This window comes from Orbicella faveolata, unplaced genomic scaffold (assembly GCF_042242905.1).
Source record: "Orbicella faveolata isolate gen_17 unplaced genomic scaffold, um_ofav_v1 contig_12, whole genome shotgun sequence".
NCBI classification, from domain to species: Eukaryota; Metazoa; Cnidaria; class Anthozoa; order Scleractinia; family Merulinidae; genus Orbicella; species Orbicella faveolata.
Window position 1 is genome coordinate 307,501 of NW_028301539.1, and position 13,664 is coordinate 321,164.

At 37.3% G+C, this 13,664-nt stretch overlaps 1 protein-coding gene and 2 pseudogenes across 5 annotated transcripts in view; 2 read left to right on the plus strand and 1 right to left on the minus strand.

Moving 5' to 3' along the window:
• The window catches only part of LOC149116021 (uncharacterized), a 19,351-nt pseudogene extending 13,850 nt beyond the window's left edge, over window positions 1–5,501 (plus strand).
• A 1,115-nt stretch (window positions 5,502–6,616) lies between these two features.
• On the plus strand, window positions 6,617–7,915 carry LOC149116022 (uncharacterized; annotated as a pseudogene).
• Window positions 7,916–10,783: 2,868 nt separating this feature from the next.
• The window catches only part of LOC110067512 (uncharacterized), a 35,542-nt gene continuing 32,661 nt past the window's right edge, over window positions 10,784–13,664 (minus strand). For 4 of the 5 annotated variants that reach the window (XM_089281769.1, XM_089281757.1, XM_089281761.1 and 1 more), the window contains 2 exons: window positions 12,739–12,935; window positions 10,784–11,765 (listed from right to left, as the gene is read on the minus strand). In XM_089281769.1, coding sequence (XP_089137895.1) covers window positions 11,717–11,765; window positions 12,739–12,935 — 246 coding nt within the window. In that variant the 3' untranslated portion in view covers window positions 10,784–11,716. Of the gene's footprint in view, window positions 12,936–13,664 lie in introns of all 5 variants that reach the window. The other variant, XM_089281775.1, reaches the window with a different exon arrangement.

Below are 13,664 nucleotides of genomic sequence, written 5' to 3' on the forward strand. Positions count from 1 at the left end.
CTTTAGTTAACTTTTATTTTTCACTTTTAACTTATTACCATGCAAAACGTATCTAAAACAAAATATAATAAAGCGAAAGCAGATATAAAATTGAACTTCAACAGCTATATAAACCGGTCAAACAAAGCACAGAAACATGAAAAAACAAAACAAACAAAACAAAACAAAACAATGACATGGATTAAATCTAACAGGTTCTCAGACCGAACTATTTTGTAATGTAGTTTTTGTAGCACTTTGTGAGAGGCAGTCCGTCGGGGATGACCTGCGTATACGGCACAAATGACGGCTAAGCTGCTTATAAAATATTTTGTGATTGATTCCCTCTTTCTTTGTACGCTGCTGAATGGAGTTTTGTATAGATTCCGTTCCCCAGCTTGAGCATGTAATCTATATATTACCTTTGGCGTACTTGCTCTTTGATTTGATGATGTATGATTTCTAGTGGAATAAAAAAAGTAAAATTCTCTAGTTAACCTCAAAACGTAAAACGGGTCTGGGCAATATGCTAAAGCTTTTTTTTTTCCTGGTGTTAAAAAAAGACTTAGAACCATGCTCAGATGACGAAGACTGCAAGCGGAACCAATTTTGCAAAAACTTTGAAGGTACACATCTGTGTGACTGTAAGGACGGATATCATTTCAAGGCCAAACAATGTGTCGGTAAGTAGGCTTTAGCTATCTTTATTATATTGATGGAAAAGTTAACGGTAAAATCATGCCTATACAAGGCCAAGAAAAAGCTAGGACTTGAAAATACATTCCGCTTAAGTGTATAAAATGTCAAATTTTTCGATGCTGTTTAGTATTGACAGATTATTATATGGCTGTGTTTCACAAGGACTGGGAACTACCGAATTCACGAATTTGATTGACTGAAATCGATATTGACCGCGGTCTGGATTTTCCCATCTAGGCCGGCATCTAGACCGGTTTCATTTTGCGTTGAAAAAGTGAAACTAAAACTAAAAGACAAAAATGTTCACTATTTTCATTTATTTTTTCGGCTCAATCATTTATGGAAGTGCCAAAATGCCTAATGACAAAAAAAAAAAAGAATAAAGAGGACGAGTAAATTTCGGCAGGTTTAAATTAAGCTCATCGCCGTTCGCAAGCAAAATGTCAGCAAACCAGTTACGAATTAAAGCTTTCTTCTTTTCCATATAATAAACATCTTATTAACCGAACTAAGTCGGTCGGTCTGTATGGGAGAATCTTGACCTCGGTCTGTACTCACGACCTCGGTCAAGATTCTCCCGTATGGCCCTCCTGCTCGGTTAATAAGAGCTAATTATTAAGGGGGATTTCGTATCGCTAGGAAAACGATTGGAAAATTATTATCTACGGACTGGTAACGTTGCACACTGCGAATTCACAGTGTCAATGACGTAATAGCATTCAAAAGCTGCCGTCCTGGAATAACGTCAGCAAATGGCCACAACTGATTTAATAAGATAAGAAAAATAGCATAGGATTTAAAAATTCTCACCATGAATTGACTAACTAAAGCATCGGCTTTGTTTCGATACAGAGAAGAAGGTGTGCGAATTAAACAAAAATATCTGCGGTTTATACTCTGCGTGCACCAATACGATCGGATCATTCAAGTGCAACTGTTTGGATGGTTACGAGAGTAAAGATAAAGAGGGAAAGAACTGCTATGGTGAGTGTCTGTGTTGTCGGATTTAGTGGATATTTAACTAAGTTCATGTTCTATTTTAATTTCTAAAGATTAGACTATGTTGATGTTAATAAATAGTCGCTAAAGCTCCAAACCCTGAGTTGTTACCCTGAGGTGTTTTAAAGTCCAGTTAGTCTTGGTGAAAATGTCTTTGTTCAGTTCCTGGCATAAGACAATCCACAATGCATTTGTAACCATTAACTTCCTTTTGCGAGAGTTATTTTCTTACCTAAAACATTTCTATATATAGTTTCAGCCTCGTAATCCCTGATTGTGCTAGAGATATCACAGGCACGGACTCCCATATGAAAAGGACGGGGGCGCTCGTCGTTCCTTTTTGGGGGCTAAAAACGCGGCTCTGGTATCTGTTAGTGTGTTCAGCGGTGTTCAGCCTCAGAAGATCCACAGCAGGAGCTTTTGCGGTACCTGTCAGGGTATTGAGTCAAAAAAATATGACAGGAGATAATGTGTTGTTTAGAATTGGTACCCCCTAGCGGTGAAAAAAATTTCAAGCCGCGCACACAAAGCTTAGGGTTGGGGCTAGGTACCTCTTAGGAGTTCTTTTCAAAATTTCGCCCGAGCACCTCGTCCTTTAATTTTTATATGGGAATTCCCCCACCACCCCAACCCCTATGGGGGAGATTTTCAAGGAGCAGGTACAACAAAAGTAGCTAACTTCTTTCCTTAAGGTCGTGGAAAATGCCAGCGTTTTCAGACTATTCTAGCGTGTTAATGTCATGGAAACAGACACTTTGTCAGCTAAGCAATCATGGAGTGTGTTACATTAAGATCAATTTATTTCTACAGATACTGATGAATGCACCACAAAGAGGCAGCGTTGTGGAGACGTGGCAGTGTGTAGAAATACCGTGGGATCATACCGGTGCATTTGCCCGAAAGGTTTTAGCTTTGATGCCAGACAAAGCAAATGTTATGGCAAGTGTAACAGTTGTAACACACTAGTCCATACAAAATGGTGGAGATCAAATTCTTAGATTATTACAATCATAGCTAATCGTGCTAATTTTTGTACCAAGTCTTAAAATTCTGGATATTTTGTCATATAAAGAGCGCGGTCACATAGCTACAACGTTTCTCGTGTCGATCGCATTTCCGATCAAAGAAAAATGGTCAGCGGAGAAGCGAAATAGAAAGGAACCCATGGAAGTGCCAAAGGAAGGTGGTGCAAGAAAATCTGAGCGCAAAGTTCTTGTAACGAAATGACGCCTCCATGACGGAACTAAAATTGCGGATTATCAGTTATATCGTCTTTACAACAATTTGCAAAGATATACTATTTCAGAATAATCACAGTTGCCAAGGTGTTATCAGCTTCATCCTTCTGCTCCAGCTGATAACACTAACATCCTTAATCATCCAAGGCTGATGGTTTCTTATTCTTATCTCTAACATTTCTTTTTTTTTAATGCAGATATTGACGAGTGTGCGGTCAACGGCTCATGTGACCAGAACATGCTCTGTGTGAACTCAGTGGGATCGTATTCGTGCAGTTGTCGCCAAGGATACCGCGCAAAACAAAACCAACTGATCTGTATCGGTAATTATCAAGAGATTTTCATTATGTAAAAGAAAAAAAGCTAAACTGAGTAGAAAAGTAAGCACCGGAGAGGGCTTATTTCGGTCATTGTTTTTATATAATTGACTCTGTTGTCGTGGATAATTCATGTGACAGTGATAATTCACTTGAAAAACCTGTCAAACCGGTTAGACTAACAAGGATAAACAAAGAACATGACATCATTGACAAATATGTCAAACTTGTTGTACATTACAATCCACAACATTTTATACATGAGAACAAAGCAAAAGCCTATGAGTTGTAAGACGTCTCCCGTACACGTATTCCACACAAAAATGGTAAAATCCACAATAAATGCCTGAGTGATGCTTATTATAGCGGAGCTCCGGCGTGCGAGCGAAGCCCCATAGCTTAGAAAATTTGGTAACCCATTGATCTCAAAAATTTTGGTTGTCACGTGACTGTCTTTACGTATGTCCGTAAGCCAAGCCCCATACCTTAAAAATAAGAGAGTGCCACCATTACCATAGGTAAATCTTTGATAATGGCCTCCACGTTATAATTAACTGACGGCTGTCAAAGTAAGGTATCCGCTGACCAGTATCACGTGATCAAATTGTGGGTTCAGGTCAAGAGCTCATCTTTTTGAGTTAACCGCTGACCAGGTAATGTGTTTTCAATTTGATCGCGGGCTCTAGCCAGGTTATTACTCTGTGGAGAGGAAGGGAGTACATGCAAATGCAAAATTTCAGGGTAAATTAAACCCTGACGTGTTGCTGACTTTTCCTCCGACATATTCCTTGCACAATCGTCTCTTGGAAAGTCCCTGACATATCGCGTGCATAATTTCTATCTTGGGTACACTCATTAGGTATGGTGTTTGTTAAAATATAATTAGAAAATATAGTGAAACCACATACTGAACAATCATTTGGTCACAATTGATTATTTTTTGAGTTTCTAACCCAGGGAAAAATATCCTCTTTTTCATTTACGGTTAATTATTTAATCACGAGCTTCGCTTTTAGGCTTAGCTAAATCTATATATTACTACTAAGCTGTTTTCTAGGTACTTTTCAGGGGCTCCACGTATGTTTTTAAAAATTGTGAAAATAGGACACACCTCGGGAGGAGTCTACTGGCTTGGCATGCAGTAGTAGCCCTTCATTACGGTTTCTGTCGCATTTATGTTTTTTTGCCTTAGATATTGACGAATGCAAAGAAGAAACTCATTTCTGTCCGAAGTTCTCAAAGTGTAAAAACAAGAATGGTGGTTATGATTGCCCTTGTAAAGATGGATTTGAAAAGACAGCGAAAGGAACATGTTCAGGTAACACATTATACTTCATTTTACTTTGCTTGAACCTAAGTTAAACTAAGCATTTAGACAGAACATTAGTTGCAGTGGCGGCGGCCGACTAGATGGTTTGATGACCAACTGTCTGTTTTATTCTGCTTCAGCAACTAACATGTCAAATGCAACTCACTTTAATATCAACTCATTTTCAAACGGAGGCGCGGTTGTCGTAATCTAGTTTCAAATTTCAAATCCTAATCAGGTGGTCTTGGCATAGCTTATGAAGAAGTTGATTGGGTCCCGTCTGAGATGAAAAGAAAAGAGTTTTCTTAAAGGTTATGAAAACCTCGTTGGTCACTCTACACTATGCACAAATTCGCATAAATTATATTTTCTATTCTCTCTAGAAATTTGCACTCCGAAGTGCGATGAGAACTCTTATTGTGAAAACGGAAAGTGCCTGTGCCGAAGAGGATTCTCTCTGGGGTTGGACTATGCGTGTCAACCAAGTAAAGGTGAGACAAACACGGATATGAGAGTTGCTATGAGGGGTCTGTTGCAAAAATTAGCTGTCAAAATAGTCGAATATTATGGAAACGACGAATGCCAAAAAAGATTAAGATAGAGGAATAGATATCCGTTAAGATTATTGTTTGCTCATGCAGAGGATAATTGAGCACTGAGAGCTAGATAGGCTCACTTATCTTAAAGTTATTTTCTGTGTTTTATATATTTATTTACTAGATTATACAACGCCTAACAGTTACATCATTGCAGGTCTCCTAGGATCAGGAATGTCGCTCCAGTCTCCAGCTATACTCCTCACGTCTGCTCTGCTATGGTGCCTGGCCTTGATATAACATCTGGATTGTTTTTTCTTACCTTTCTGTAACTTCCTTATTTGCATTTTTGTAACTCCTTACTTTTATTATGTACGTTTTGCAAGGAAAACGCCCCAAATAAACTGATCCATTGGTCTGCTGATTTAATTTGTGAGACAATGTTTTGATTTGATATATACTACACTGAGTTTTCCGGGATTTGCTCTATAACCAAGCACGGATCGAAAAAAAAGAGTGTTTGAAGCCATTTTATGAGAAAGATTTTGTTTGCTTTACATAACATAACTATCACCTTATCATTAGCTTAACAAAGAAAAGCTATATATCTGTAATCATGCCTATCTGTCACTGGTTACAAGCGAACAATACCAAGGTTTTTTCTGTATAAATCTTGTTTTTTTTTTTTTTCACTTGTTAGTTTATTTTTACCATGCATGCAATGTTTCCCATTTAGATGATGTGACCATCTTCTTGAGTGCCCAGTTTGTCAGTCTCAACTTTATTGAAACCCGGATAGTCTGGATTCATTAAGCTATTTTGAAACATGTTTGTCTTTGCTAGTTCCATTATCTCTGTTTTGGTGTGATAACTTATTAAAAACAAAGGACGTTCAAATTTTTTGATATTTTTACATCATAGTCAAGACAATTATAAGCTGATTTTTAGTTAAAAATCTTTATTAGAATCTGACCTCGGATATATTTCAGATGTTGAGGAAAGAGATCTTTTTTAATAAGGGATACTAAATGTTGAATAGAACAAAACTGTAATTTATATTGTAGAATATCAAAATATGGAAGAAGGCCTATTACATAAAAGAACTTTTGTTTACATTTACTGCTTTCATTCTCCTTGGGAAACATCGACTCTATTCAGCAAATAGAGCTTTTCTAAAAATAATTTAATAACCTTCTCTAGCATCAACACACCAGTTATATTTTGTGAGGGTTCTTGCATTTTCAAGAACATTTTTTGAGCCTTTAAACAACTTAAACAGAAGTAAGGCGATTTACTCGACTTGTTACAGATGTTCAAAGATACATTAAGCCCGCCATAGAAACTGGGCAACGTTTCTGTATAATAAAGACAGCCCGGCTTATTTCCTAGCGCTAAAGCGAAACATGGTCAGTTCTGAGAAAACTTTAAGGTATGTCTCTAAGACTTACTTTAATGTTACTGCATTTACGACCACATTTTAGTTTAAACAAACCATTCTCGGTGTTACTTGGACATTTAGGTTTCATTAAGGCTTTCTTCGTATATTATATCCAAGAATGACCGCAATTGAGAATGTCAAAACTCTGCCGAGAGAAAAACTGAAAGGTGATCATTAAATATTCAGCTTGGCTATTTGTTATTTTTACCGAAGTTAAACGCTTGTGCTTTTGTCTTCATGGAAACAACAAACATTTAATTTTTTTTTTCAGTTTCTAACAGTAAATGTCTGTGTAGGATACGCATTCTTTTATGACTGAGGGCTACAAAATTTCTAATTCAACGGTATCAATGAATGAGGTCCGAAAAAAGCCAGTATGAGTGAAACAAATATCTCGAGAAATACAAACGATATCGGCAGTCGATACAGCACTGGGTTCTTGTTTATTTCACCAATCATCTTCGCGATCATTTTGATTGGAAATGTGCTTTTTCTCGTTGCAATCAAGTTGTTTCGAGTCCTGCGTGTTCCTGATCTACCCGTTGGTTCGTTGGCCTGTATAGATCTTCTCAAGGATATATGACCTGTGTTAATGTCCATAATCATCTTTCAAATCGATCAGAATGGCTTTAAAAGTCTCAACATCATTTACGCCTTCTCTCACTTTTACAATTGGATGTCCTCATTTCTACGCTTGTCATCTTTCTTTGTAGCTACTCTAATGGCTCTTGATTGCGTTTGTGCTACGCTGCATCCAATTTATTATCGGACGAAAGTCACTTGTGTTAGTGTAGCTTAAGTTATCGTTTACGTCATTTTCTCGGCGGGAATCATCATCATTTGTTCCTTTGATTTCGGGGGAAGCTTTGCTCTTCTTATTGCCATATTAGGATATATTCAGCTTGTGGTGGTGCTGACCAGTTTTATCGCTGTGTCGCGGAAAATAAACGAATGTGAAAAAAGATTTGGTCAGCTGCGACGAGGCAGAACGCTGACGTTAGAGAATGGCAAACTTCAGGCTATCGAAATCAAACCAACGCAGGAAATGCGAATGAGAGGTGAAAACGGTAGCAATGACATAAACATGCAGTGCAAGAGGTACAAGTACATTGGTAGAGGAAAAGCAAGGCAATAACCAGTCTAATAACAACAGTTTTACTAGACAAACAACACATCCCAGAAACCATCACTGACCGAGAGTCAGCAGGGATGTAAAGGAAAGGAGTCAGTTTATTAAGATTCTTCGGTCAGCGGTGTTCCTTTTCTATGTAAGCTGGTTGCCAATCATTGTAAGTGTCGTTCAGACCAGTTTGTCTTAAGATAGCAATGTAGGTGTTTATATAAAGTAGTGCAAATGCTAAAGAGACCAACAAAAAAAAAAAAAAAAAGAAAATAGAAAACCTCTAGCATAAGAGCACTCCAGATTGGGGAAGACTCTTTTCAAGGTTGGTGTTTCCATTTATCATTTTTTTTTTTTTTTTTGTTACGCTTTACTAAATATTGAAAGCGATCAAGATATATCTGATTTTTACTGATATCGAGTTCAGATGTACAAAGTAAGTATTAACAAGACGGTGTTATGTTATACTAACAGTCAGTATTACACTGGAGTTAGTAACAAAACAGCATCGTGAGATTCTTCAGTCACTGTCAGCACAGATGTCCATACTAAACACTCAATCCCTGTGTATACTGTGGTCTCTCTCGTCCATACAGGAGAGCGTATAGCTCCGTCCTGAGGAGGGTAGGGAGAGTTTGTGGCGTTCCTCAAGCCAGTCATGAAGACACTCTGCATATTGGGGACGTAAGCAGTCGGGTTAGGACTTCCGGTAAGTGCTATAATAGACACATGGTCTTATCCCAAATAACGTGCAATTTAAGTCATTTGGTAATGCCAAGGCTTTTTATGCCAGAGGATGAAGGGGGAAAAGGAGACTGCTCATGCCACCCTTTTGAGGCTGAAAATCATGTCTTAGTAATGCTTAGGACGTTCCATTTTACACCTTTAACTATCCATGCCGTACATGATGTTTCTTTGGACTATTCAAGTCTGGGTTGTTGCTGGTGATCACGCAATGCAATTCATATCCATTATCATTCTATATTGCTACCTCTTCCCCCAGAAATGCACGTTTATGTCTTAAATTGTTTTCTTGCTTCCTTCTTTTCCTAAGGATTGTCCAAGCCATGACTATATGGGGGTTATTTTTATTTTAGTCCCGAGATCAGAATGCTTCACTACTTGTCACAAGTTCGGTGATTTGAATGTTTGAACAATAGCAGATTTGCACGTTTTCGTCATTTGGCTACAACTACCAGAATTCCTTTGGTTTTTTCCTTGTTATTTAAATTTTGAATTCCCAGTGGGGTTTAAATAACAATTGGCCTAATTAACATAAGAAACATAAACGTGAAGGATTCTGGTAGTTGTAGTCAAATGACGCCACCATGCAAATCGCCTATTATTGAAAAGGCTATCGTTTCCCTGATTGTACTTCATTGTAGTATCATTGTAAGGACTCGTAGGTACTTTTGGAGAATATTTATTCGGTGTAATTATTCTTTATCTCCAATAGCACGTCAGATTTTTCCAGATGCAAGATAAGAGAATCGCAAAGTATCCAAGGATGCTCATTTGCATGAAGCACAAGAGAGTGAAATGAAATACTTGAAATGAGTAAATTTATTATGACTGTCAAACATTACTTCATTGGGAGTTCGTTGAGAACAGGCAAATTTATTATAATTTTCAATTTGCACTGCAGTGCAAATTAACGCGCCTGCTTTCCTGTTTTCTCAGTCATATGTAATTGTAATTGGACCGATTGGATTACAGTTTGTATAGGTAATCATACGGTTTCGAGTTCAATTTGGAGTTAATTTGCACGAGTGAGTTTTTCAAAAAGTTGAAATTGCATGAGCCGCTTCGGCGAGTGCAATTTCAGCTTTTTGAAAAACTCACATGTGCAAATTAATTCCAAATTGAACTCGAAACCGTATGATTACTTAATAATATAAACATGAAAAAAATTTGCGCGGAGCAAGTGCCGGAAGACCTTTCTTGAAGCCATTTTTTCGCATTCGAGAAATCTTTTTTCAAAGTTTCCACACAAAATTTTAGTCATCATTTTACGTAATATCACTGGCTTGGAAAATTTCCTATTGTCTTTCAGCCAATCATAATCCAGAATTACGATGGGTAATTTGCACTAATGTTACACTTTTTGCACTTTGTTACACTTGAACTGCACTGCTCTCAGCCAGTCAGAATCGAGTAATTTTTTCATGTATATTATTAAGTGAGTAATCGAGCGAGTAATTTCAAAATCGGACGAGCGCGCAGCGCGAGGGCGATAACGATTACTCTCTGAATTGTACTGTACTTGGTCTGATTACTTATTAATCGTATAAATAACAAATTTCGAGTTTAAGAAGTTTTTAACTGGACTGAAAAGAAAGTAGCGTTTTCCATACGTTTTACAAACACTAGGGAAACCCTAAGGAATTGCCATTCAAGCACGTAATTCATGCGCGAATGGCATAAATGGCACAGGTGACAAATAGGCGCGCACAGGATCAACGACAATCGAGAATCTTGTTATAGACAGGATTTATAATGGTAACAGGACTGAGTGGAGTCCAATTCGGTCTGTAATCATACGAGTGATTGAGAAAATCGGACGACCGCGAGGCGGGAGTCTAATTTGTTAATCACGACTATGATTACAGACTGAATTGGACGACACGAAGCCCTGTTACCAATTAATCAAAACTATGACAAAATTCGAGAAACGAAGAAACCATCGATCGAGCACTGAACGATTAAACGTCGTTATGAATGCTGAAAAACACAGCAGTTTATTACTCAACAAAGTGCACTGCAACAGCGCGCGCAAAATGACGCGTACCGTCCAATTAGCCAATCACGTTCGAGAATTTTGTCATAGTTTTGATTAAATGAGCAATCGCATCATTGAGTAATTCGATATTTCAAGTCAACCATAGCTGATGTCGTCAAAAAGTTTAAATTAAATCGAAAACTTCCAACAAAAGGTTCAGATGGTTCTTGATATTCAAAAATTCTTTCAAATTACACTCGTCTAAACGCTCGCGTAACTTTGAGAGACTTTTTAAATACCGCTCGTAGTTATAACCCTAACCCTAAGACAGCACCACAAGGTTATACTGTCGTGTAACTAGTTTACAGATCCCCTCACACCAATACAAGTTCATTCACAAACAAATAACTCAATAAAACTGCAAAAAGCTAGGAAAGATAGACATGTAGTTTAATGTTTTCAACAAAACATACAAAATAACAGCCATCTTTATTGTCTAGCTAGGACAAGTGCAGTTACAAAACAAAAAATATAACCTTATTAAAAATTTCTGATTGGAGTAGGCTTTTACAAAACAAAATCACAATATTTACAGCTGAGTATTCACCAATACCTATTTCATGTAATTTATCATTTATAATGAATTAAATTCAATAAACGATAGAATCAGTGAATCAGTCTTGACTGTGTTACGATAACCCCAGTCTTACTCAGCCAAAAAGCGAATGGACTATTTTAAAACTGACTTTAAAAAAAAGCTACCTCAGTGGTCTCTCAACTTCTTATTTTTAATATAACTTTTAAGTTTTATTAAAATAATTTTACCTGACGCATGTATAATTCTACAACGCTCTCTCAACAATTTAACTCTCTGGCTACAGGAATATCTAACATGAAAATAAAATTGATAGCTGGTTTCCATCTGTCTGGCTAAGTCACCAAAACATGGAAATACAAGTAGGGCTATTCTTCACGCACCATGTTGCACGACGATATGACACATTCCGCGACGACTTTACGAGACTTAAGTACTGAAGCCATGCTCCGAATAATCGCCAGCGGTCATATGGAAACTACGCCAGTCTGATGGCAATATTGCTTATAATTCACTAACTATGTCGCTACTCTACAACAAATTCCTAAATTGAGAAAAGCTACAATTTAAACAATGGCTTTACATGAAACCAGATTGTAAATACAATGGTAATTTAGTAATTACAAGGAAGTATAGTTTAGCATCCAGTGACCAAACAATTACTCATTTGTTCTCTCACTGGCTCTTCAAACCGAGTATGAAAGTGGCGAAAATGAACTATGTATCTACTATATATTGATTAAAAGTTAATTCATTATTAAAATGTTTTATGAAGACATACATTCTTGCAAGATCAAAAAATGCAACAAGCATAACCTGCAAAAAAGCCATGAATTTTACAAGCTAACCTCTATCTTTAAAAATTTCGAACACCCCAAGAATCAAAATGAAGCACACAATTAGAGTAATTTTACATATTTTGCAAATTTTGTAAGACTTTTCACAACAAACCCACAATTTTCACATGTATTATCTAAAAGGGCAAATTCCCATTTTGACACATATTTAAAAATTTTGTACAGCTGTAAATCTACACATCTTCAAATAGTCTACCTACCAAAAATACTACCAGCCGCGTTAAACCCAGAAACATTTACCCTAAATATACTGATTTAGCAGAAATTCAGAATTTATCAAGAATATCTTATACCAAGAAAGTGACCTACAAATATCTGAAATTGCACCTTTCTCTTGTTTTTAAACCCATATGATATCACCTGATTCACTTTCAACTACTGTTTTGAAGTGTCAAGCAGCTGTTCCACTGTTTCAAATCACGTCGATATATACAAGTAATTTATCTTTCCTTTTTATAATCCAACTCAAATACGTTTTTCAATTGGACGAGAACGTGTCACGTGCAATGGATCAAAACTCACAAACTCCCTACAGAAACAATAACTTGAACTTTCGACTCGCACGTGATCACGTCGTGCACCTTGAAACCGCAGCAAACTTGTGTGCCAGCCGGCGTCACGAAAATCATTTTTCACAGTTATTCTATTTTTGAGTTAGGAAGTACAACAAAACACTTACTGACTGGCCCCACAGGAAACAGTTTTTTTTCTGCACCTTTATAATCTTCATCATACTAATTGACCGCTTCTAAGTAGTTACCGTTTGATATCAATCTAATTAACTATCTTACAAAGATGAGTGTAAATTGTACTTTTCTATTTCTTTTGTTGTGTCCCCATTGGAGACATTGGTCCTAAATGCACCCCTTATTCCCTTGACAATCAATTGAATGACCTACAATGCGAATAGAAGTGAAAAGTAACATTTTTACCTCATCAGTTGTGTTAAGACCTGGATCACCTCACCCATTCTTGGGCGTCTTTCAGGGTCTTGCTCCACACAACGACCTATGAGCCCTTGAAGTCTCGGACAAGGTACGTGTTTTATCTGGTCAGCTATCTGGCCACGTACTGGATACTTTCGGATACACATTTCCAAAACCAGTAAGCCAAAGCTGTACACGTCCACCTGGAAAAAAATTATGAAGCAGGACAGTTGAATGTTTCCATACAGTTCATATTTTATTATATGGCGAGTTTCCTCAAGGTCAGGGTGAGTTTAGAATGTAATTTGTGATAATCGGTATTGACATGAATTAACATTTTGCCGACACGGAACAGAGAACTGGGTGCTAGCGTAGTATGCAAAGGCCCATAATTAGTACGTTTGTAAAAAGAGAAGGTCGAGGAACTTATGGCATTCTACGGTCAGCCTTTTGCATAAGGTTTATTTTTATTGTAAAAAAATAACGTTATCTGTTCTATCTTTCATTCTGTTGTTTATATATCAACCTTAAAACCCCAAAGGTGGTGCCACTGCATTTGGTCTGCCGGGGTGCACGGTCCCTATTTTTCCTAATAAGAGGTTTTTGGGGTTTACGTGTCCGGCTTTGCCGCATGTAGGATGTTATTTGATTTCATCCACTTTGTTTTAAGTTTATTGTCACAACTGAAACATATCTTGGGCCTAGCAGACCAACGCGCCCATGCCTCAACCCCCTGACATTTGAGTGTGTTTGGTTGTGTAGTGAAGGCAAAATACGTTTTTTTCCACCACCCCTAGAAAAATCTGGAACACTAAGTAAGGGTAATCGTATGAATCTGAGTGCAGTCGAGTATTGACACTGATATTTGAAAATTCCCTCATATTTTCACGAGCCTTAAGGTAAATGCTATTTGATAGAATTTTCAAATATTA